The sequence below is a fragment of the Falco naumanni genome, chromosome 4 (genome assembly GCF_017639655.2).
Source record: "Falco naumanni isolate bFalNau1 chromosome 4, bFalNau1.pat, whole genome shotgun sequence".
Classification (NCBI taxonomy): Eukaryota; Metazoa; Chordata; class Aves; order Falconiformes; family Falconidae; genus Falco; species Falco naumanni.
In genome coordinates, this window is record NC_054057.1 from 47,509,763 (window position 1) to 47,531,606 (window position 21,844).

General features: G+C 38.0%; 1 protein-coding gene across 20 annotated transcripts in view; it reads right to left on the bottom strand.

Annotated features, from left to right (window-relative positions):
• PARD3 (par-3 family cell polarity regulator) overlaps positions 1–21,844 on the bottom strand; it is a 461,704-nt gene that overhangs the window by 188,511 nt on the left and 251,349 nt on the right. For 15 of the 20 annotated variants that reach the window (XM_040589689.1, XM_040589690.1, XM_040589697.1 and 12 more), the window contains 4 exons: positions 20,765–21,147; positions 9,829–9,968; positions 8,165–8,293; positions 4,260–4,298 (listed from right to left, as the gene is read on the bottom strand). In XM_040589689.1, the coding sequence (XP_040445623.1) occupies positions 4,260–4,298; positions 8,165–8,293; positions 9,829–9,968; positions 20,765–21,147 (691 nt within the window). The remainder of the gene's footprint in view (positions 1–4,259; positions 4,299–8,164; positions 8,294–9,828; positions 9,969–20,764; positions 21,148–21,844) is intronic. The other 5 variants (XM_040589699.1, XM_040589698.1, XM_040589685.1 and 2 more) reach the window with 1 other exon arrangement.

Here is a 21,844-nt window from a genome sequence, read left to right on the forward strand (position 1 = left end):
GTTGATGTAGGCTCATATTAGTCAGTGTATGATCTTGGCTCAATTTTTAGACACTTGGATCACCTAGTGCAGCAACGGAAACTGATGAAGCTCTAAACTGTTCTCCAAAGAAGGTTCTATGTGAAGGAAGAGTTGCATCAACTGAATGATACAAAACTGCTATAAAAGCTGAAGTTCTATGTAAGTGATAAATATGAATTGGTGGAGCTTAACTTACAGCTTTTGAAATATAGCTATGGATACACACCCAGTGAATATGTATCCTGAAGTAATACAAACAGCTTTCCACCAAAAGTTAGAAACAAACATATGTGCTCAAAACACCAATATCTTAAAGCTAAACACTGGCAATATTTATTTCCCCAAGATTAAGCTCTAAGAATTTTCCATCCATTAATCAATACAAATGATGTCTTTCTAGGCATTTGCTAGTATATCTTTCATATTCACAACAGAAAAAGTTGCAAACAAAATATGTATAAAAATAACTACGTGCTAGTTCTTACAAAATGCCTCTGACCACAGTTGTATCACCCTATTCCAAAAGCTTATGAATTCTTGCATAAAAGGTGCATTTGAAACCAAAAATGCTGATAGGTTTAGCCATGAAAATACCCTTGGATTCTGAAAAAAGACGGTGATCAAAATGAAATTTATATAACAACAGGAGCATCAGATGTTCAAGTTCAGAAGAAAATAAAAAGCAATCCCATTTGCAATTTCCATCAGAGCTGCTAAACATTTATATATTGTTCCAACACACCAACCGCTCCTGTTATGTCGCTGTTACGAATCCTGCACTCACTAAAATTCATAACATTCTGCTCACTTACAACAATTTGACAGAAAAACAAATGAGAATCGAAAACTGAAGCTTTCCCATGCTGCTGAGTGAAACAATCATTAAATGAAATCCTGAATCTTAACTTTGAATCTCTTTTCACCAATAGACAACACCACCTCAAAAACACTTACTTATACAATAATTATTATTTTTCTAGTATTATGCTTACATGAAAGTTAACTTGCAGGTTGTGAAATCATAAAATAAGCAGTGAATGACAATTGTAAAAGCAAACTACTACTGAAACACTACTGATTTTCAAAGAGTATGAGGAAAAATTAATTGGCAGATGTTTTACATAGCATAATTAACAGTTCATTTCAATGCTCCGTAACAAGATTAAGATAATTATGCTTAAAAAAAGAAATGTAATAATGATAAATTACTAGTTTTCATATTACGGTCAATCTCCTACATTCCAAATAATCACCACATTTAGAAATAGGTGCATCTGTTCCATGTTGTCATCAGATATACAAATGGCACAAACTCGTGGCTGTGTGAAACAATCTTTCAACCAAGATACGGGAGATTTCCTTGCTTCAGAAGTAGAGTGCCTGTTCCATTTGTCAGCAAAACAGAAGGTAAAAACAGCACTATTGTTTTCACCAGGGCACAGTTACTAGATAGAAGCTGAAGTTGCATTAGCAATTTACATTTCTTATGGATAACTGGAAAGCAAAGCTTAAATTCTGAGAGCTTAGCAAGTTACAAAAACTACTCCTATGACAGTTCAAGAATGAGAAGATGGGAATCTGTATTTTGTGATGGTGTGCAAAATATGAAGTCATATGCTCTCCTACATGGGTAGGATTTCAGGCCACCAATAAATGAATAAAAAACTAATTTTCAAGGTTTTCTTCATTACATCTATGAAGACTAGCTACAGCATCCAAGTGCCACAATATTAGTGTAAACCATTTCAAATTACCAGTTATATGAATGTAACCCCCGAGTGTTAATAATGTGCTGATAAATTAGGCTTTTTATTTTGGGGTCTACATACACATTTTATTTCAGGCCTTCCGTTTTCAAGGGGTTTTTTTTCTTTTTTAATTTCAAAGGTGCATTTTTCTTCTATTTCCTCACAAAGACATAACAACAAAAAACAACCGCAAACATTCTGTCTTTAAACTAAAAACAGACTTCGTATTTTACCTCTCTCTCATTTCTATAGCTTCCCTGCTTTCATCATGCTTTTTTTTGTTGTTGTTGGGTTTGGGGTTTTTTTTTGCTTTGCATTCTACTATCAAGTCCTTGACACTTGGAGACTAAAACCTCACAACTAACAGCACAATGATCAGAGCAGGCACAGAAATAGAAATTGCAAGATCAGAAATCTTAAAGACCTGAAAAGTAGACAGAGGAGGAATAAATAGGGATTGAGGCAGAACCAAGAATAAAGGAAAGCAATGAAAAATAGTTTCAAAAATAATATGTAAAAAAAAAGAAAGCATGTGACTGTATTATTAATGTACAGCTGAGGAAAATTAGTTCTGTAGAATTGGAGTATAACACTTACCCAAAGCAAGGCAGATTGGAAGAAGAGAGGTAAGTGCAAAAGCATTGTGCATTACAAATACCCGCTCATACCTTTCACGTTTAGTCCATTTTTTACTTCCACCCGGGAGTAAGCAAATTTAAAGAGATCTATTGTTCCTACTATTGATCACTATTGATCTGAGCCTTCAAATAAGTAACAGAAAAATCCCACCCCATAATGAAAAAACCAAGCCATTAAGCAAAACACATTTTGACCAGTTTTCTAGCTTCATTCCCTCACTAACCAAGTAACTCTCCACACGTTTCCCAGTTCAGTTCCTTATTTCCAAGGCTTGCTAGGTCTTTCTGGGTGGTTTCTCAGAAATCCCTAGCTACTCATATGCTTCCTGTCCGTCTTGCATAATTCCCTGGTTAACAAGCAATTTTTAGCCCACATCCACAGAGAACAAATGAGAGATACTTATTTTCTTTTGGTCTTTCCTTAGATGAAGTCAGGGTGTTGGTCTCAAAAGAGGCAGAGAAAGCATTTACCATGGAATTGAATTCAAAACACTAACTTTGCAGCAGATGAGCAACTGATTTATATTAACACCTTGTAGGTGATCTGACTAACTTAATGCAGTTTTGGGGCAGAATTTCAACTCCTAAAACCAGGGCACTTTTATAAGGCTGCACCCACAAATTATTCTCAATTGTATTCAATTACAGGCGGAAATACGGTCCTGGGTTTTTATCTTTGATCTCCTTACGTATCAGCAGTACATGGTAAGAAACTATGAAGATAAAACCATACATATACTAATGAGATGTACTAAAAAGATACTGCAAGGCATGTCTGAAACAATGATACACCCACAATTTTGCAGAGCCCTTATGCAGATGACTTTCAAGCTAGAAGGACATCAAAAGCCAGAGGGATAAAAGTGAATATTGCTACATTCAACCCAAAAGCCCATTTTTACAGTTACATTCCATTGGCCTGAAAAAATAATAGTATCAACCAATGTACCCTTGACTATCTCACTGAGATGGCTCTTACATCTCTTTACCTAGTCTTGACTTTCTTTTTATCTCAGACACTACCTCACCATCGCTTGTAAGGCATTCTGAATCGCCTAGAGAAACCTTTTCTGTTTTTCAACAGCCTAGCTGATTTCAAATCCCTGCACAAATGCTCTTAAATTCTCCATAATCTAAGTTACTATTTAATTTTGAAATAGATACCTAATTGAATGGAGTTTCTTGAAATATGTTTTTAACTAAGATACACTATACCCTTAAGGTAATATATTCTTGTTATACCTCTGTTAATATTTCATAAAATCTTTTATTTTAGAAAAACTTTTAACAGATACTAGTATAATGTGTATTAAGACTGATCCTGTTCTACTGACTAAAATGAGGTGTGTAAACAGTATACAACCTCAATACACAGCCTCACTGACAGATCACATACGTACCTGTTACAGCCCTCAAAGGGTTAAATCTGATACTACTTCCCTATAGTTTCTTAAAAATAACTAACAAACAGCGGTTTGCTATGAGGATGCAATTGAGCCTTAAATCCAAACTGCCTAATCGCTGTGTTTGTATCTCAGGATTCAGTCACACAATAATGATTTAAACAGTTTCAACAAGTGACCCAAGTTAACAGTCTACTCTTATCATTCCAACTTTAGGCCTTTGGCTAATGTAATTTCAAATAGCACTTGAACATACATAAGAACTGATTTGTACACAATATTCAAACAGTATTTGAAATTACATTAAAAAACGCATTTAAAATGTAAAGCTAGACAGAGCCATCTACAGTGTATAAGGTGAAAGGAGGATCTGTGAAACTTTGATGAAGTGCCATATCAATTTAAAAACATTTGGGAGTCTTCCAGTATGGAAAAGACAAAGCTCTTACCGTTTCCTTTGGAATTTGTGACTGGCTTTGTTCTGCATTCTAAAGGAAGTAAAAAAAATAAATAAGAACACGACTACATACGACATATACTATCTATCAGCAGGGGGATGAAACAAAGAGCTCTAATTCTGACGTGAAGTGGGTAATGGAAAAATGAAGGGTGTTTGTCACACCCTTGATTCAAATTTGTCTAAACAAGCACTAAATGAGAGGTGAACAAAAATAACCTCCAGTGATCTTAGGCCAGTGACTTTATCTGGCTGTGAGGTAGGTGGCTATCTAGCCAATGAAGAACCTCGGTTGCTTGTACCATTTTCTGGCTGGTGGAACACTCTCATTCAGGGATGTTCTTCCCTGGCCTTTTCCTTCTGCTTTGAAATTTTTGAAGAATGACCTCAGCAGCCCAGATTAACCCTTCCAAATATTTGAAACAAGTACCTATTTTTTAAAACATCCATTCTCACTTTAACAGGGGATTCCCCTTTGAGTGCATTTGGATGAACCAGAACTACAGCACTGGATAACCCAGGACAGGAGAGTGCTTTCAGTCCACCACAGATAGGACCCTCCAGTACCTTGCATTTCTCACCTGTGTCTTAGGGCACATAAGGCAAACATGCCTCACTGGAAAACCTTTCTGCATCCCGCTAACAATTCTGGAAACGCACATAAGGAACTATTGCTCTTCCAAGCCCATGTCCACCCATATGAAAACCCCTTTGAGCATCCAGGAGCCACCTTGTTCCTGGCTGGATCATCATTGTTAGGCTAACTAGATATTTCTTTCCATTCAGCTGGGCCAAAATGAAATTCTAGGGTTTACTGGACTTTTTTGTTTGGGGCTGTTCTGCAGGAGACTCCAATGATTAAGCAGAAAAACATAGTAGTGGTGTAGTAACACAAACACCTAGTTAGCTATAAGCTGCAGCCAACAACCCTTAAGAAAAAGAAATGATGAAGGAGACAGCTACCGGGAACATAGAAAGGACCAACATATATCCATGGGTGTATTAACTTGTAGGGTATAGCAGACTAACTCTGCCAGCCAGTCTCTGCTGATATTGAGAATATAGCTCAACAGCTAAATAAACCAAGTCAATCCTTCTGTGGATTCACATAGTCAGTAGCAGGCTCTAAGAAAATCCTTCGCAGCAAGTTATGTTTGGGTGTGGGAGGTAACCACGGTGTTACAGGAGCTCTACTTAACCAGGGTAATCCTCATCCCTCTCATAAATGGAGGAGGCAGGGAAAGAAGATTTTTAAGAGACAAATCTGCCTCACATTGATGCGGACAAGCCATAGTGTATCACCTATCTGGCACCAGGTAACTCTGGAAGCAAAAAAATGCCTGGTATCCTGAAGAAGCATAATCATTCTTCCAGACCTCACTGGTTAGAAAAGCTGACTCCTGTCAGTTAGATTTTTATTCCCTGCTTTGTTTCATTCATTTTTACCATGATCTGCTGCACTGGGTGGTGGTTCTCCATCACACACACCTCCCCTAACCTGACCACACAAGCTACAAAGATCCCATTTTAGATACAACTACACATTTTTGTAGGTCTTTTCCAGACCATAACGGCAACAAACATCAAAGACACTAAACTCCACAACTCTCCTGAAAGCTTATCATCTTCATTTTACTTATAAAGAAAGCCAATGATAAGTAATTTTTCAAAAGTCATTCAACAAGCCCAACCTAAAACATAAAATCTAACCGCCATTTTTATTGGGATTAGTCTCTGTACAAATGTTGGTAAAATAAGATCGTTTTAATGCTGAGTGCTCCTCAGCAAGTAACAGTAAGTCCTACCCTTTATGAGATGGATAATATCAAATAACATGATTTTATGCATATGGTTTCCGAAACAAAATCAGTTAATATTTAAAGCATACAAATGTGGGAAATATGACAGAAATAGGGGAAGGATGCAAAGACAAATTGTTCATAAGTGGCCAAAGAAGGTTTGCATGTGAAAAAGATGAACTGACATGGTTTCAGATCGTTCCCATCCCTCCTTCAATATTCATTTTGTTTGGGGGTTGGTTTGTTGGGGTCTTTTTGGTAAATAAAGCTAGTAAAAGTCAAGGAGAGAAGCTGGTTGAAAATTACTTTTTTTTTTTTCTTTTAGGATTATTTCTTACCACAGAAGAAGGAACAGCCCTTATGATGAGTTTTAGTTCAACAACTTCCCCAGCAATTCTGCTCCTGCTCTTTGACAGCTGTCAACAGAGCACACCTAACAGTTCTTCATGTCAAAATGGAAACAAACAAATCCTTATGCAACAGAGGATCATCACGCATACGTACTGTCAGATCCTCACAATATCACTTGTTCAACTGGAGCTACAGAAATGTACAGAAACGTACATCAGTTCAGATCTGATCTCTGACTGCACAGCACAGAGCCCACCTACTACCTGACAGCCATGCTTAGATCTAGCTTCTCTACGCTAGTGCTTGCCAAAATACCTGAGAGAGTATCGCCTGAGCAGCAGCAGGGAGGCTACTGAGGTTGAACTCAATTAAAGGGGCTGATTTGCTGTTATTTTTAAAACTATATCAAGTATTACTATGAAATCTCTGCATTACTCACATACCTTTGTTTAGAATTAAACAAAATATTGAGTTAAATTATGCATTAAAACTTCCTCATTTTACTATAGAAATAATATAGACAAAATTAAGACATTTTCTTACTTCTAAGTTTATTTGAAAAATTTTAAAAGCATTTTCATTCACCTTTATGTAAGATAGCAATACTGTGAAAATTACATCATAGGAACTTATAAACAGATTGCTTTCACAGTTCCATAATAAGGTAGGGCATAATATGCTTTCCAATTGTTCATTTCTCTTCATTTTAAGACAAGTTTCACTTCAGCACCTGAAGTCATGTTCCAAGAATATTAAGGTAAATGTACGGTTCATTTGCAACCTTGCCTGCCACTTTGACTTCCTAGGTTTTACTGTAGTTTTGAAAAGTAAAAGGCCAATGCTAACTGTCTTGAAATGGCCAAACAAAAATTCATTCGCTTTGCAGTCAAAATAACATAAATCCAACAGAAAAATGAAGCAATCAATTCATCATACTTATATTTGTCAACTTGTATATGTCTATCTTTGTATGATAATGCAGCCAAATAAGTTATTTTTAGACCTATAGCTATGATAATACAAGTAATAAATAATTTCAGCAGTTTAATTGAATACAGAACAAAGTAAGACTGCTACATTCACAGTCTACCTTTTCATAACAGAAATTATCTTGAATAATTATCAGAGAAATATCTGTATACACTATGCAAGCAGAGCAGGTACAGTATGAAACAGCATTTTATTTCCATTTCATGTAAATTCCTCAGAAACATTTTCTCAATTGCCCTGCTAAATTAATAACTGCAGGGTTTCCATTCCACAGAGATTGCATTTATATTCAAAAGAGGCTACTAGTTCTTATATATTCCACTTTTTGATAGAAAGATATTTCCTTATCCTGTTTTGGAGTAATATTATATGCTCTAAAATATTTTAGTGAGCAGGTAGTGGGACAAATGGCAGGCTTTCAAACATAGATTTGTCCATATGAAAGATATGAAGTAATCTACTTGTCTGCATGCATCCGAATAAAGTCCATCCGATAGCTTCTTCTACAATAAACATTTTCACTCAAAATATAACTCTCACTTATACATTATCAACAAATATTTAATTCCAATAGCAAATCTCAAAGAGAATAAAAAACATCCATGTAAAATTGTTTTAAATAAAGCAAAATAGTTTGGTTTTTTTTTTTCTTTTTCTTATATTCAGTTCTGGCCATGCATGTTTACTAGCAGATGACAAGATCAAATCATTTGCTCATACTCATCTAAATCTCTTAGCTGCTCTCTATTTTACGCACCAGTTCCCTTGGATGGAATGTTTCTTCTTGTCGAAAAATCAGAAGGCCAACAGTCCCTCCCATCTTGGTGCTTCGCAGCAAGGACACAACTTCTTCTTGAGTTTTGCCTGTTAAGTCAACTCCATTTACCTGTGACAAAGGAAGTATTAGAAATTGATAAGACTCCAAAACTGGAAAAACAGCACAAATTTACTGAAAAATCGCATTAATCACATGGGACAGTATTAAAAAAAACCTCACTGAAGCAATCTGCTTATTGGCTCAACAGAGCTTCTACTTGGTAGAACTAATTAAACATGCAATCTTTACCTACAAATAACAAGCAAGACAGCTAAATTTCCCTCCTTTTTAGCAGCAACGGTATACTCCAATATACTCTAAAGTCAACTAAACCCATCTACCAGTATTTTTTAGATTTTTCTGCATTAAAATCCTTTGCTAAAATCAATGCATGATCCAAAACTGGTCCTGTTTCCACATGCCTTGGTGTTATACATATCTTCCAAATATATCTTGCACAACAAATTGTGTCAGAAGTGGAAAGTACTTTTTTTCCCCCAAATAACATTGGGGTAGCTACTCTTTACTTTGACTTTGTTCAGTAGTCCAAGTCCTTGGCCTCCAGATACCACTTAACAGGACAGACAGGTATGGAAAACATACAGGTAAATTTCCCACTGTATGAACTAACTTGAGTAAGGGAGAAGCCACAGAAAGATAGTGTATTCTCAGGCTTGACCTTCAGAAACATTCCTGAAATGCAAGGCAAATCAACTAACGGCATTGAACAAAGGAGCATGCTGCTCAGAAGAAGTCAACAAACCTCTTTTTCCTTCCCCTCATAAAAGATCACAGCTCACACTGTTGAGATACCATAGCTGTAATATTAAATTCTTCTCAGTCCCCTTCTACCCAAGTCATCTGGGTTACCTTGAATTACAGTAATTACAGAGGCCTATCCCTCCAGCAACAATTCAAGCTGACTTTGCTAGTTTTGCAGTAAAGTGAAGTTAGGGCACTGAGAAGAAGTTACAGTCTCAGCTATACCTCCAGTGTCATTTGGCTTAAGGACAGTAATGAAGAGCTGTGGGTGATAACGTCTCATATCACTCCAGCTAGATTTGCAGCAAGATCTCTGCTGTGCATCTATCTAAGGGAAATTTAACTCCCTTGAGGACATCCTTCAGGAGGGATGTGGCCTTGATTCTCTGCAGCACTATTCTCCTCTTATATTGTCGCTTCCAGTTAATTCACTAAACTTTTCCAGCCTATTGTCTTCCATGTTTGGCAACATCTTCAATAATTTCTGGTCTGTCACTCCACGCTGATTTAATGCCACTTATTAGGTAACAATTACTCTCCTTCAACTTATTCCTAAACAGCAATGCAAGACTATGCCACTATATTCACATAACGACATGCAAACTCATGTTTTTATAGTATGTCTGGGTCCAGCTCTTAAAATTGAAAATATGTAGCCCTTGATCTGTTACCTGGGAAAAAAAAAAAAAAGAAAAAAAAAGCCAAAAAAACCCAAAGCTACAAAAAAAGGCAAAAAAGAAGAGGGAAACATTTTCCTATAAGATAAACTACTAAAAGCCTTTGGAAGTTAACTACTGCTTGAGTTCATTCAAAAACACAAACAACATGTAACACTTCATCACCTCAATTAATCGGTCTCCAGCTTTTAGTCTCCCATCTTGAATAGCTGCACCTCTCGGAAGGATGTTTTTCACATAAATTGGAGCAGAGCCACCAATTGGGACATCTCTTGAAGTAATGCTAAATCCCAAGCCTTCTGTACCTGCATAAAGAACGTAGAATATTAGTTGTTAAAATGCACATTTTATATTACACATTATTTCTATCCAACAGAATGTAGGTATACTTCAGTGATACAATCCATGAAAATACATATGCAAGATATAAGCATTACTGCATGGCAAAAGAAGAAACAAAAGGCATATATAGGAGCGCTATAGCTAAAGCACAGAGTCTGGCACAGGTGGCTCAGCAGCCCCTTCTTGCAACTTGCTGTTCTGATAATTTCCAAGTCATTGCCATATTTCCAACTTTCTATTTCAGATGAGATGAGTGACAAGGAATCAGAACAAAGTATATCTGATATCCTATGACTGTCTTCCCTCTTGTCAATTTGAATCTTGTCAATGATCCTTTCTTCCTCTTTTGCAACCCTATCAACAATGCCAGTCGGCAAACACTACTAGCCATGGGGCTTTGTCAGCTCACTTACGGACACCAACATGTGACAGACAGAACCAGAGCTCAGTGGTCTCATTTCTTCTGCTCTGAGGGACCTCGAGCTGTTTTCTGTCAACAGCCTCTCTGCCCCAGGGTTTCACCCCGGCTCTCACTGAGTTCCACCCCACCTTCTGCCACGCAGGCAGGGAGCAGAGCCAGGCTGCCACTTCTGAGGTCCTGCTGTGCTCCCAGGTGACTGACTACGGTTGGTTGACTGAGGCAAAACAGAGACATTTATGACGTGGAGAAATCCAGGGAAGGTCCAGGCAATATGACAAATGAGACTTGCTCTTACTTGAGAAATTATGCCCACAACTGGTTACTGAAGTGTACCTTAGGACCACACCTGGGGTTCACAAGCTGAAAGGACAAAAGAAGCCTTTCCTACTATGCAGAAAGTTCATTTGTGATCCTCTCTTTGATGCAATCTGTCCAGAGTTATCAACAACCTTTGAAACACCACATCAAAACCCACCCTCTCCCCACTACACTGCACATGACTCAGTATTGTATTGAAGACAGTCCAGCATGAAAACAGACAGCCATTCAGCAGAGAGCATCCCTGACAGACCATCAGCATCTACCACTTCCATTTGAAACATCTCAGAGGTTGTCAAGATATGCCTGCAGTTCAAATGCACTAGCTAGGCATATGCATGCCCAACCTACATTTAATCTGCCCTACTAAGGCAACATGCAGTTACAACTCTGCAATATCAGATGTGGTCTCTGAAAGTTGCACAACATACTTTTTTGTATAAGATCAAAGGGAAAGACAGAAGCCAAACTTTTATGCAATAGTCCTCAGCCTGGGAAGCTGAACACAACCTACGTGAAAGACACAACTACAGAAACATTTGAGGTTTGTATTGCATTTGTGTGGCAAGGTTTTGGTAGTGGGGGAGCTACAGGGGTGACTTCTGTGAGAAGCTGCTAGAAGCTCCCCCCATGTTCAGTGGAGCCAATGCCAGCCGGCTCCAAGATGGGGCCACCACTGGCCAAGGCCAAGCCCATCAATGATGGTGGGAGCACCTCTGGGATAAAGTATTTAAGGAGGGGGAAAAGCTGCTACACAACAGCACCTGCAGATGAGTGAGATTATGCGAGAGCAGCAGCCCTGCAGCCCCCCAGGTCGGTGCAGGAGGAGGCGGGGGGGCTCCAGGCCCCAGAGCAGAGGTTCCCCGGCAGCCCCTGGTGAAGCCCACGGTGAGGCAGCTGTGCCCTCAGCCCAGGGAGCCCACGGTGGGGCAGATCCCCACCTGCAGCCCCTGGAGCACCCCACGCCGGAGCACGGGGATGCCCGGAGCCGGCTGTGATACCGTGGGAAGCCTGTGCTGGAGCAGGTTTGCTGGCAGGACCTGTGGCCCTGTGGAGAGAGAAGCCCACGCTGGGGCACGGCTGCTGGCGGGGCTTGTGACCCTGCAGGGACCCAGGCTGGAGCAGTGTGTGAAGAACCGCAGCCTGTGGGAAGGACCCATGCTGGAGAAGTTCATGGGAAGGACCCCACGCTGGAGCAGGGGCAGAGTGTGAGGAGGAAGGAGCAGCAGAGACAACGTGTGATGAACTGACCACAACGCCCATTTTTCCCGTCCCCCAAGTTGCTCAAAAGGAGGAGGCAGAAAATTTCAGAGTAGAGATGAACCCAGAAAGAAGGGAGGGGTGGGGGGGAAGGTGTTGTAAGATTTGAGTTTATTTCTCGTTATCCTACTCTGATTCAATTGGTAATAAATTAAACTAATTACCCCAAGTTAAGTCTGTGTTGCCCGTGACAGTAATTGCTGAGCAATCTCCCTGTCCTTACCTCGACCCATTATATTTCATTATATTTTCTCTCCTCTGTCCAGCTGAGGAAGTGAGTGATAGAGCAGATTGGTGGGCACCTGGTGTCCAGCCAAGGTCAACCCACCACAAGGTTAAAGCCTGAATTGATTTCTTGCTGTTCCCTGTGTTCATTTGCTAAGTCTGCTTTTTTATTGAGCAGGTTAATATTCACATGTGAAAGAGGAGTCCAATACAGTCACCAGTAGTCTACGTACAGATTTCTGATATCTGCACAATTACATCTGATTAAAGTTTAGTACAATATATTTTATTATCAAGATGGTAATGATGTTAAGAAGTAGACTGACACAGGTGACAGGGCTGGGGGTGACATAACCTCTAAAAATCTTCGTCTTGAACATACCTAAGTCCTCTAGTATACACAGCAAGTGTACCCAGCTCAAACAGTTCAGGAAATTTGTATCAGTTCCTCTAGGCTAACTATCATGAGACAGCATCCCTTCCTTCAGCAGCATTCAAAATAGCTGAAAAACGGACATTTGAATTTGAAAGTCTTCATCCACTTTCAGGCTGATATAAAATTTATCAGTGCTATTACACAGAGATGAAAAAAATAGTAGATCTTATAACACCCATTTTTTACTTTGGAGACCTCATAATTTGAACGGTGCTTCAAACATTCATAAAGCTCTTTAACTCTTTGCAACATCATGTGAAGATGATCTGTATAAGTTTTTTTTAAGTCACATCTCAGCTTGTTATGGAATTTATCTTTTTCTTATTTCAAGGATCCATTTTGAATACTGCTCTTTGAGTACAGATTTTATCTGCTAAAATTTCTAAACTAGAAATCAGAACATGACTGCAGTCCCAGGACAATATTTCATTATTAATAAGCTTAATTCCCATAGCCTTATTATGGCATCATTACAGATGTCTGGTTCACACACTCCACTTAAAATCCCCATGGAAAAAACAGAAGTTGAAATGCATGCAGGATATAAATTTGGACTGTGGCATTTTCTGCTGTCAAATCTCCAGAAAGCCTTTACCAAAGCCAGCAGAATGCCACAAATCCATGCTCAGCCCAGATTTTAGCAGAAAAAAAAATTTCTAATTACTTGCGGAAAGAAGGGGACTCAACTGAGCTATGTTTTGCTATGCTGCCCTGTACAGCTTTGCATCTGGCAGCTTTTGGGTGTCATCTTCCTTTTACCTTTTCTCTACTTCAGTTTACTATCCACGCACTAAAGACAGATGCCCTTAGCTGTATAATACAGCTTCATAAACTCCTATGCTTACTATATAGTAAATTAGAAGTTAACAGGACAGGGAAATAAATGGATATATTTGACTGATGCAAAAAAAAAAAAAAAAGACTTCTGTGACTGGATTGATTTTAATTGTTTTTTTGGTTTGTTTTTATGCACATAACTGATGTAGTTACCTCTATTCCATGCATTTCAGTTTTCCTGTTGATAGAAATGTATAAAAGATCTTAACATCTTCCTCCCGCCAAAATATTTTCAGTTCTTAGGTTATATAGTAATGCATTATAGTAATGAGGGAACTGTGCAAATACACTGTAGGCTTGTCTGGTATCTCTGATTTATACTAATAATATGGGAGAAATTGGACAACATACAGGCAGAATCAGAACATGAGTAGAAAACAGACAGAATTTTCATCTTTTTGAAAACATGGGAGTCATCCTACTCAAAGCTAGGAGCTTTACTTTGCAAGGTCTAGATTATATTTGAGCTATGTTTAACTTAATCTCTTACAGTTTTTAAAGAGAGCAAGTGTAGAAAATGTCTTCCTCCCTCTGTAGCTGTCATTTCTGCCAACACCCAAATTACACTGAGTGATAATAACATTTAAAAATTACCAATTTGTGGAATTCAAATTCTTAGGCTTCTTTGATAAATCAGCAGCTTTCTCAACAAGCTAGAGCTGTCCTTCTTCTTCAAAATGTTGCTGAACACACCTTCTAAGGTCACATTACCCTCAAGAGCTCAGCAAGCTCTGAGCTGAAGATAAAGTAGTTTTAGGTCAATAAAAAGGGCAGTTACAATACTAAAGGAACTACACTGTACAAACGGAAGAGGAACAGATTTGATGCTTCAGGTTTTTAGAAGAAAAAGTTTCTCGGAGCATTAAGGGGGGTGGGCACTTTCATGTAATTTAATTTTGTATATATGTGTGTGTATATATAGATATAGATATAGATATATTCAAAATGAACATCATCTTATTTGGAATCAACCTGATCATAAACTAACAAGATATTAAAAAAATTATTAAATCTTACTAAAGGTGGTTAGGTTTTCTGCTATCTCCCAGAGAAGAAGCATTTAGTTTCTTACTAACGCTAGGATTATTGATTGTAGAAAGAGTGTGTCTAGCATAACATTTCTGTCTTTCTGAGGCTCTTCTGCACGAAAAAATTGTGCGCTCCTCATCCAACACCAATTGCAGGTCTACATTTTCAGCAGGAAAAGGTGTTGCTGGATAGAAATACTGCCAGAACATGAGACAAAAAGAAAGCAGCACCTCTGCACTGCTTCCAGTACTTTCATGTCCCTCTCAAAAGGATATTCGTTCAGAGACCCACTAAGGAACATCTGAAACCTACACTATCAACTCCTTAAGATACTTCTCTTAAGAGTTAGCTTCCCTTTCAGGACTGCAAGCAGAGGTAGAAGTCAGTCATGGTCTCCTTTCTCCTCTGTTTTAAGAAAATGCAGATGAGTTCTCAGGTACTTCAGTACAGATCTCCCTACATTTAAAAAATAAAATTAAAATCTCACTTCTGAAACAATAGGAAATATTTGATAACCAGACAACTGGGCACTATATTTGTTAGTAATTATGCAAGACAAGCAAAGCACATTTCAAAATAACCTCAATATGGAAAACCCACGTGAGTGCACAGTCCTCAGATGAAATAAAGGATTGTTAAGGAAAAGTGCTGATTCTTCATGGAAGAAAAAGAACACAGCTCGCTCTTTCCCATAACGATAAGGGAAGTTGGTTACACTTTTAAACAATTTGTGACACAAACCCACAAAAATTACAAAATAAAGCATCCCCACTTAATGAAAATATTTTATTATAAAATGATCCAGAATAAGGAGAGAGATAACATTACAATAAAACTAAGCAAAAGGGCCAAACTCTCTGACAATAATCAGAGCAGACACTCTCCTTCCAAGCATTTCAAGCTCCTGCATTTTCACAGTAGAGTCTTTCCTGAGATCCACGGATGGATGGATGACTGCTGAAACAATTATCCTACTATTTTATGCTAGAAAGTTTATTAAGGACTGGACCTTATGCAAGAGCTGAACAGCAAGTATGTTCTCCTTATTGTCAGGAGCTTCACTAAATTAACCTAAACTATTTTAGATACTTCCTGAAAAGTTATTTTACTGCTCCTACTTTAAGCCTTATATTTTCCGAATTTGTGTATCTGTAGTCAAAGTAACTGTACATGCAAATGGCTGCTTAGAAAACTGACTGCTGAGCTGTCTATAAAATTTCTGCAGCCACATGTGCAATCAAATTAATTGCATGCCCATTTTTATGTAGTTGAGTGATTTGGAACAACTCTTTTTTTTTCTCCAAGAAAAGCTCAGAACTCTCAAGAAGATCTTTGATCAACCTAATAGAAACATTCTTCCCTTTTTGCTACAGCCTGCTAATAAGTAGTGATCAGAAGTTTTTTTTTAAAATGGAAAGATGAAACTTGATGCAGTTAATATTTTTTCAGTGGCTAACAATGCCCAAAATGATTTGCGTCACTTTTGAATCTCATTTCTCAAGGTCACTTAAGTAATTAGGAATCTACATGCTTCATTTCAAAAGTGACAACCACCCCTACTGCATCTGAAAAGGAATACTAAAATCGGTCTAAGAGAACATATAACTTCAAAAGAAATTTTAAATAAAAATTTAAAATGTCATTTCAAAGTCTGGCTCAAGATAATGTGTGGGAAAACAGGAGAGTATGATGAAAAATGTATGTAAATCTGTACACTTCAGATACATGATGCAGGATATCTTACAGAGAAGTTCAGGGCCCTGCCTTGGATGCTCGGCTATATAAACCCAAGTAAAACAAGTAATCATCCATATATATATACACATATACATACATACATATATATACACACACACACACATATATATATATGCTTTACTCCACACCAAACATGATGCAATTTTAAATTAGCGTACTCCCAAACTATCCGTGGCACCTTATTTGTGGCTGTAATGACTCTCTTATGACTCCTTGCAGAAAGCAACTTGTGTGTGGCAGGGCTGGGTGTCACCACGCCATAACCCTGAACGCCGAGGCACCTGGTGGGACTTGCAGTTTTTAAGCTCGGCTCTGTATGTAAGACTGAGCATGATTAACCACAGAAGGGCCAGCAAGCCAAACAGGAATCCAACAAGAAACTCTGAAGAGCAATGAGTCTCATAATCCTCCTCACATCTACAATTTAACCATTTCTGTCCATTGCACTGCACAAAGGTGCCTCCTTCCTCTCAGGAGTCACCATCTCCTCGAGCACGGCTGCTACAACATTTCTGTGATGGACTCGGTGATTCCTATAGCATTCCTCCAGTCAGGTATCCTGCACTTGTGTCACTGCTTTCTTTCTCTTGAAGCTATAGTATTTTGCAAGATTTATTACTATTTCTCTGGGCCAAAAAGGGAGAGATGATCGCAACTCCCATGGACAGTAGTTAAGTTGCCCTCTCCAAGCGAGGAGATGTGGATTGAAACCCTGATACACTGAACGCTTCAGACAAAAACCAGGAAAATATTTGGTGGAAGCAGGACTGACAAAAAACAAGAGCTCAGTTTTGAAATTTTACGTCAACTACTGTATATTTAATTTAGCTAGACAAATATGTAGTTACAGATGGAAATGATCTGAAGCAATAGGCATTATACTTAAGAGCAATCAAATAAAATGAGACTAATTTAAAGACTGAGTACTTCAGGCTTGTATTAGTACAGCAGTGTCAAACCCAGTATATATGAAATCTGAGCAATAAAATGCCCAGTTGAAAAGCAGTCTTTTGAATGCCTTAGTGAGTAACAGGCTAAATGTTGAGAGCTACTCAGTGCTCAAAGACTAAGCCTTAGAATGATCTGTTGTGTAATTGGTTGTTTATTATTTATAAGTGCTGGACTAAATTTCTCTCAACTGCATTGGCTCAAACTCTTGCAACCAAAGAAAAAAAACACTCTGGAATTGTCCCGGTGTATATGAGGTCAAAATTTCTCCTGACACTGGGTGTTATATCCATGTTCTTATTTTCTCTATCTATTAGCTGTGAAGAACTGTATTTATTTATTTATACTTCCTTTGTATCAGCTTACACCAAAATATATGTAAACATATGCTCAATGTCACATCTTGCACTATCTTAATTTGTGTGAGCTATTAAGCTAGACTGTTACACAGCCTTAACAGCATTAGAATATCAGCAATAACCCCTACATCTATACGCCAAAAGTTCAGGCCCTGACCTTTAAGGAAAGATAAACAGATATCCATTTTCATCTAAAAAAAGCCAACAAACATTCTGCATTGACTGAAACATATGACTGACCTTCTCTTCTGACTTTATTAAACAGCTAAATCTTATGAAAGTTCAGGTTATTTTAAAATGCCAAAATAGCAATAAATATTAAGAAATCATAATTACAGAAGCACATACTGTAGGGTTATCTTACCATGTCATTTTATATAGTAAAGCTCACACAATATACAGAAACATGGCTGTAATAAAGGAGGTCTGTCAGTATTGAAAAAGCATCAGTTCTCATATACTACATCAGTAACCAGAATGCCCAGGTTAAATCAAAAGTGAATTTCAAGATGAAGCTTTACATGCTTGCGTGTCTTAATGCACCCCACAAGGAGTTTTTAATCTAATGATGGTAATTGGTGAAATAACTGCTGCCTGTTAGCTACAAAGAGAACACATTTGTTAAATATCTATAACGCCTGTATTATTACAACATCCTTCATTAGAAATAATCAAAGACAATCAACATCCCTACTGCACTCATATTTATAACAAACTACTTGGGGGCATCCTTAAGTGTTTAGCTTCATTTGTTGCTCCTCATGTATGTTCTCAGAGTGATCAAATGGAAGCCAAAATGGGCCAACATCCCTCTTTCTACAGTGAATATTAACAAGTGAAAGACAGCAATGACAAAAAAGTATCCTTCCTTAAACACAATTTAAAAAAAAAATAATTAAAAAATTACCATGCAGAAAATGCAGTACATTGCTGTACTGTCTGTCCATAATCTGAGCTAGATGTCATTTCCTCGTAAGTAGTATTCTTACAGAAGCAAATTGTTATGAGCAAAGATCCCCTCTAAACCTCTGAAATATACTCTAAATATGGATTTCAAAGCTTTTACTAGTGTAACAGCCATCAAAATTCTCTGGTGTGAAATAGATGTTAAAGTATCTTTCAGATCACTTTCAGTTAACAGGTAGCACCCATCTCCTTCAATCCAGAAACACTTAATATACTGGTGCCAGCAAAGCTAAATGACATTATAGAAGTGGGGCAAGTATTTATGAAAATGTATCCAGTGCAAGATGACCAAAATGTAACCTCAAAAACATCCGTAACACATCAAAATTATATTCTCATATCTTATGAGCAGCTAGAATTCCACATTTGTTTCATCAAAAAACATTGTGTTCCCACATTCTATATTCATTTCCTGGTGCTTTAAAATTATATGAAATGCATATTTCCACTCCTGATTAAGAATTCTTCTACGTAACTTCCCAGTGATATTTCTACAGGTTTCTACAGACACACACACAAAAAAAGGTAAAAATCACTGTAGTGACTGAGACCATATTTGTAGACACAGTGATACCTTACTGCGCCAACAAGATTTTTCCAAGCAGGCAGATCTGAGCTGATGGCCTAAAGAATTTCTTGAAGGACCATCAACAACAGAAGCAAACTGTCAATTCAACCTTATGTCATCCAAGTTTGTAGAGCTTAAAATTCAGCAACCAGAAAGAAGCAATCTGGTGGTTCATGTGAAGTTCATAGAAAGGAAAGCACACCGATAAGGTGACAAATAGCCTGGTACCTGTGAAACTGTAAAATCTCAAGCATTCAATGCATTGTCTTCAATACTTTTTGATAAAAAAGTTTAATTAAAATTACTAATGCTAAGCACATCCAATATGAAAGAAGTTTTAGTTCACAAAGAATACTGTCACATAGGCAAACTTTTTGCTGTGTAGTGTAAAACCTATTCTTCCTGCTGGAGATCAATTTATATCTAACCTTAAACATGCTCATTTTAATAACATAAAGCTTCCAGCTCATATAATCCTTTAAAAAATTATTTCTCAAAAAGCTAAGAAATACTAGCATCTAAATGTCATTTTATTGTACCTCAAATTATCTTAAGTGTCTAGATGGTAACTTGTGGATAACTGGCTAGCTGAAAAGGGTCACATAGACATAGTCCAGCTGGCTGGACAAAAATGCACATCGCTCTCAGCTTATCTGAAGTAAAGCAAAAATACACTGTCTTTGGCTGTTCTTGTTACACAATAACAGGAAGATTTTGGTGGGAAAAGAATGTTGCAGGTGGGAACAGATAACTACAGAACAGAAACTAGGGGCGGGCTTGATATTTAGGCAACTAACCAATAATGAGCTTAACTTTTGTAATATGTATGAGCTAATTATAACAAGGCATAAAAGGTGACTGTAAGGTACAATAAACGAAGTCTGCTGATCACTCATATTGAGTGACTGTGTCTTCCCTCCGTCGTGACAGTAACTACACAAAAATACCACGTTTTCTCACTTAGGCCATTTAACACATCATACAAATTCCAGGGATGTACCAACGTGTCTACATATGCACATATAACACAGATGTTGAGATAAGGACCAACCACTTGCTCCTCTGCCCTTAGTCTCTCACGCCCATTCAAATGACATCAGCATAAGGGCCACGGTAGGAAATTTCACATTACATCTCAATCATTTAAACACACACTTTCACAACTCAGTGGAATAAAAGCTTTAGCTGGAAATTAGAAAGTCCAATTTACCAACTGGATCCAGCACACACTTAGAATCTAACGGAAAAAACACAGTTACTCGGTTTGAAAAGTCATGATAACTAAGTACAGAATATGGGTCATTTTGCCTTATTTATTCATATGATATAGTTCACGAGTCCCTGGGTCTTGGCCAACAGAATTTGTAGCATGTACTGCACTTCTCCATTAGTGGAGAGACAGAAAATGTTAAAAGCGCTCTTCAAAACAGCCTTTTGCGAACATGCTGCACACACTCAGTGTATGGCTGGGCTCCTGGGCATGCTATCAGGGAAAAGTCAGCCCCTTGGCTTCAAAAATCCATCACATCCCCCGCTACTGCAAGCTGCCCTGCCCAATACAACGGCACTGAACACACATACATACACTACACACATATATGTTATGCTATATAAGGAGTGTACTAGTGCCTTACCTTTCCTCAGCTGTATACTGAGTCTCTTCCCTATCTTTTTGGTGTTATACCCACTGTTTGCAGTGGAGGTGAGAACTTTTTGAGGTGACGGTACCAGGCCCGAGGGTGGTTTCCCTGATGAATTCACACTATGAGGTAGCTGCGAGTAGGAGTCTGTCTGATCGGACTGGTTACCCGCTCGAGACATTCTTTGTAATGTGTGAAGTCCAGAATTGTTAATACTTTTGCCGTCACCATACTGGGAATCGGGGCTGAACCGGCTGGAGTAGTACGTGTTCTTCTCGCTTTGGGACAACTGTTCATACTGCTCTTTATTAGCCGCAGGGACCACATGGAACCAAATGAACGGCGTACGCATGGCTTGGCGAAACATATGCTGTGCTCTAGGTTTCAAAATTAACAGAAAATTAGCAAATTAGGACTGGCAGACTACAAGGCATTATAAGCATAATTACTAATGTTAATTAAGCAACACAAGCTGACAGACACATTGCACTCAAGCATAAACCATAAAACTTGAATCTGTTCACTAGTCTACTTGGTCTGCTTTTTGCTACGGTTTATTTCCTTAGGGCAAAACAAAATGGTTAAATATGTTTAACAACTAATGTACCAAATACTGGATTCGGAAATGCAAAATAATTAACCACAGTCTTAAAATGCAGACAGTCCTATGGCAGGACTGCAGTGTCCTTTTGTTTTGAACCTTGATAATTGCAATAATTGTGATAACAGTAATCACAGTGACAACAAAATTATTAGAATGAAAATTACACTTTATACAAAGACTATGTATTTCCATAATTTGCTGAAAGTATGTGCAGTTCTTGCAAAAAGTCTAGTTTATGCTTTTCTGAAGTTTTTAGGCTTTCAGAATACAACATTAAGAAATCAGGGAAAAAAAATGTTTAAGCCTGCACTGACAGACGTTGCTCTAGGGTCATGTACACAAAGTACACAAAGTCAAAAAGTCTCTTCTCAGGCTTAACAAATTGTGATTCAGAATCACAGGACAAGCAGATAAAAGCTGCTTTCAACCATACGGTACAGGGTCATGTTCCAATCCAGGTTAGAGCCAAA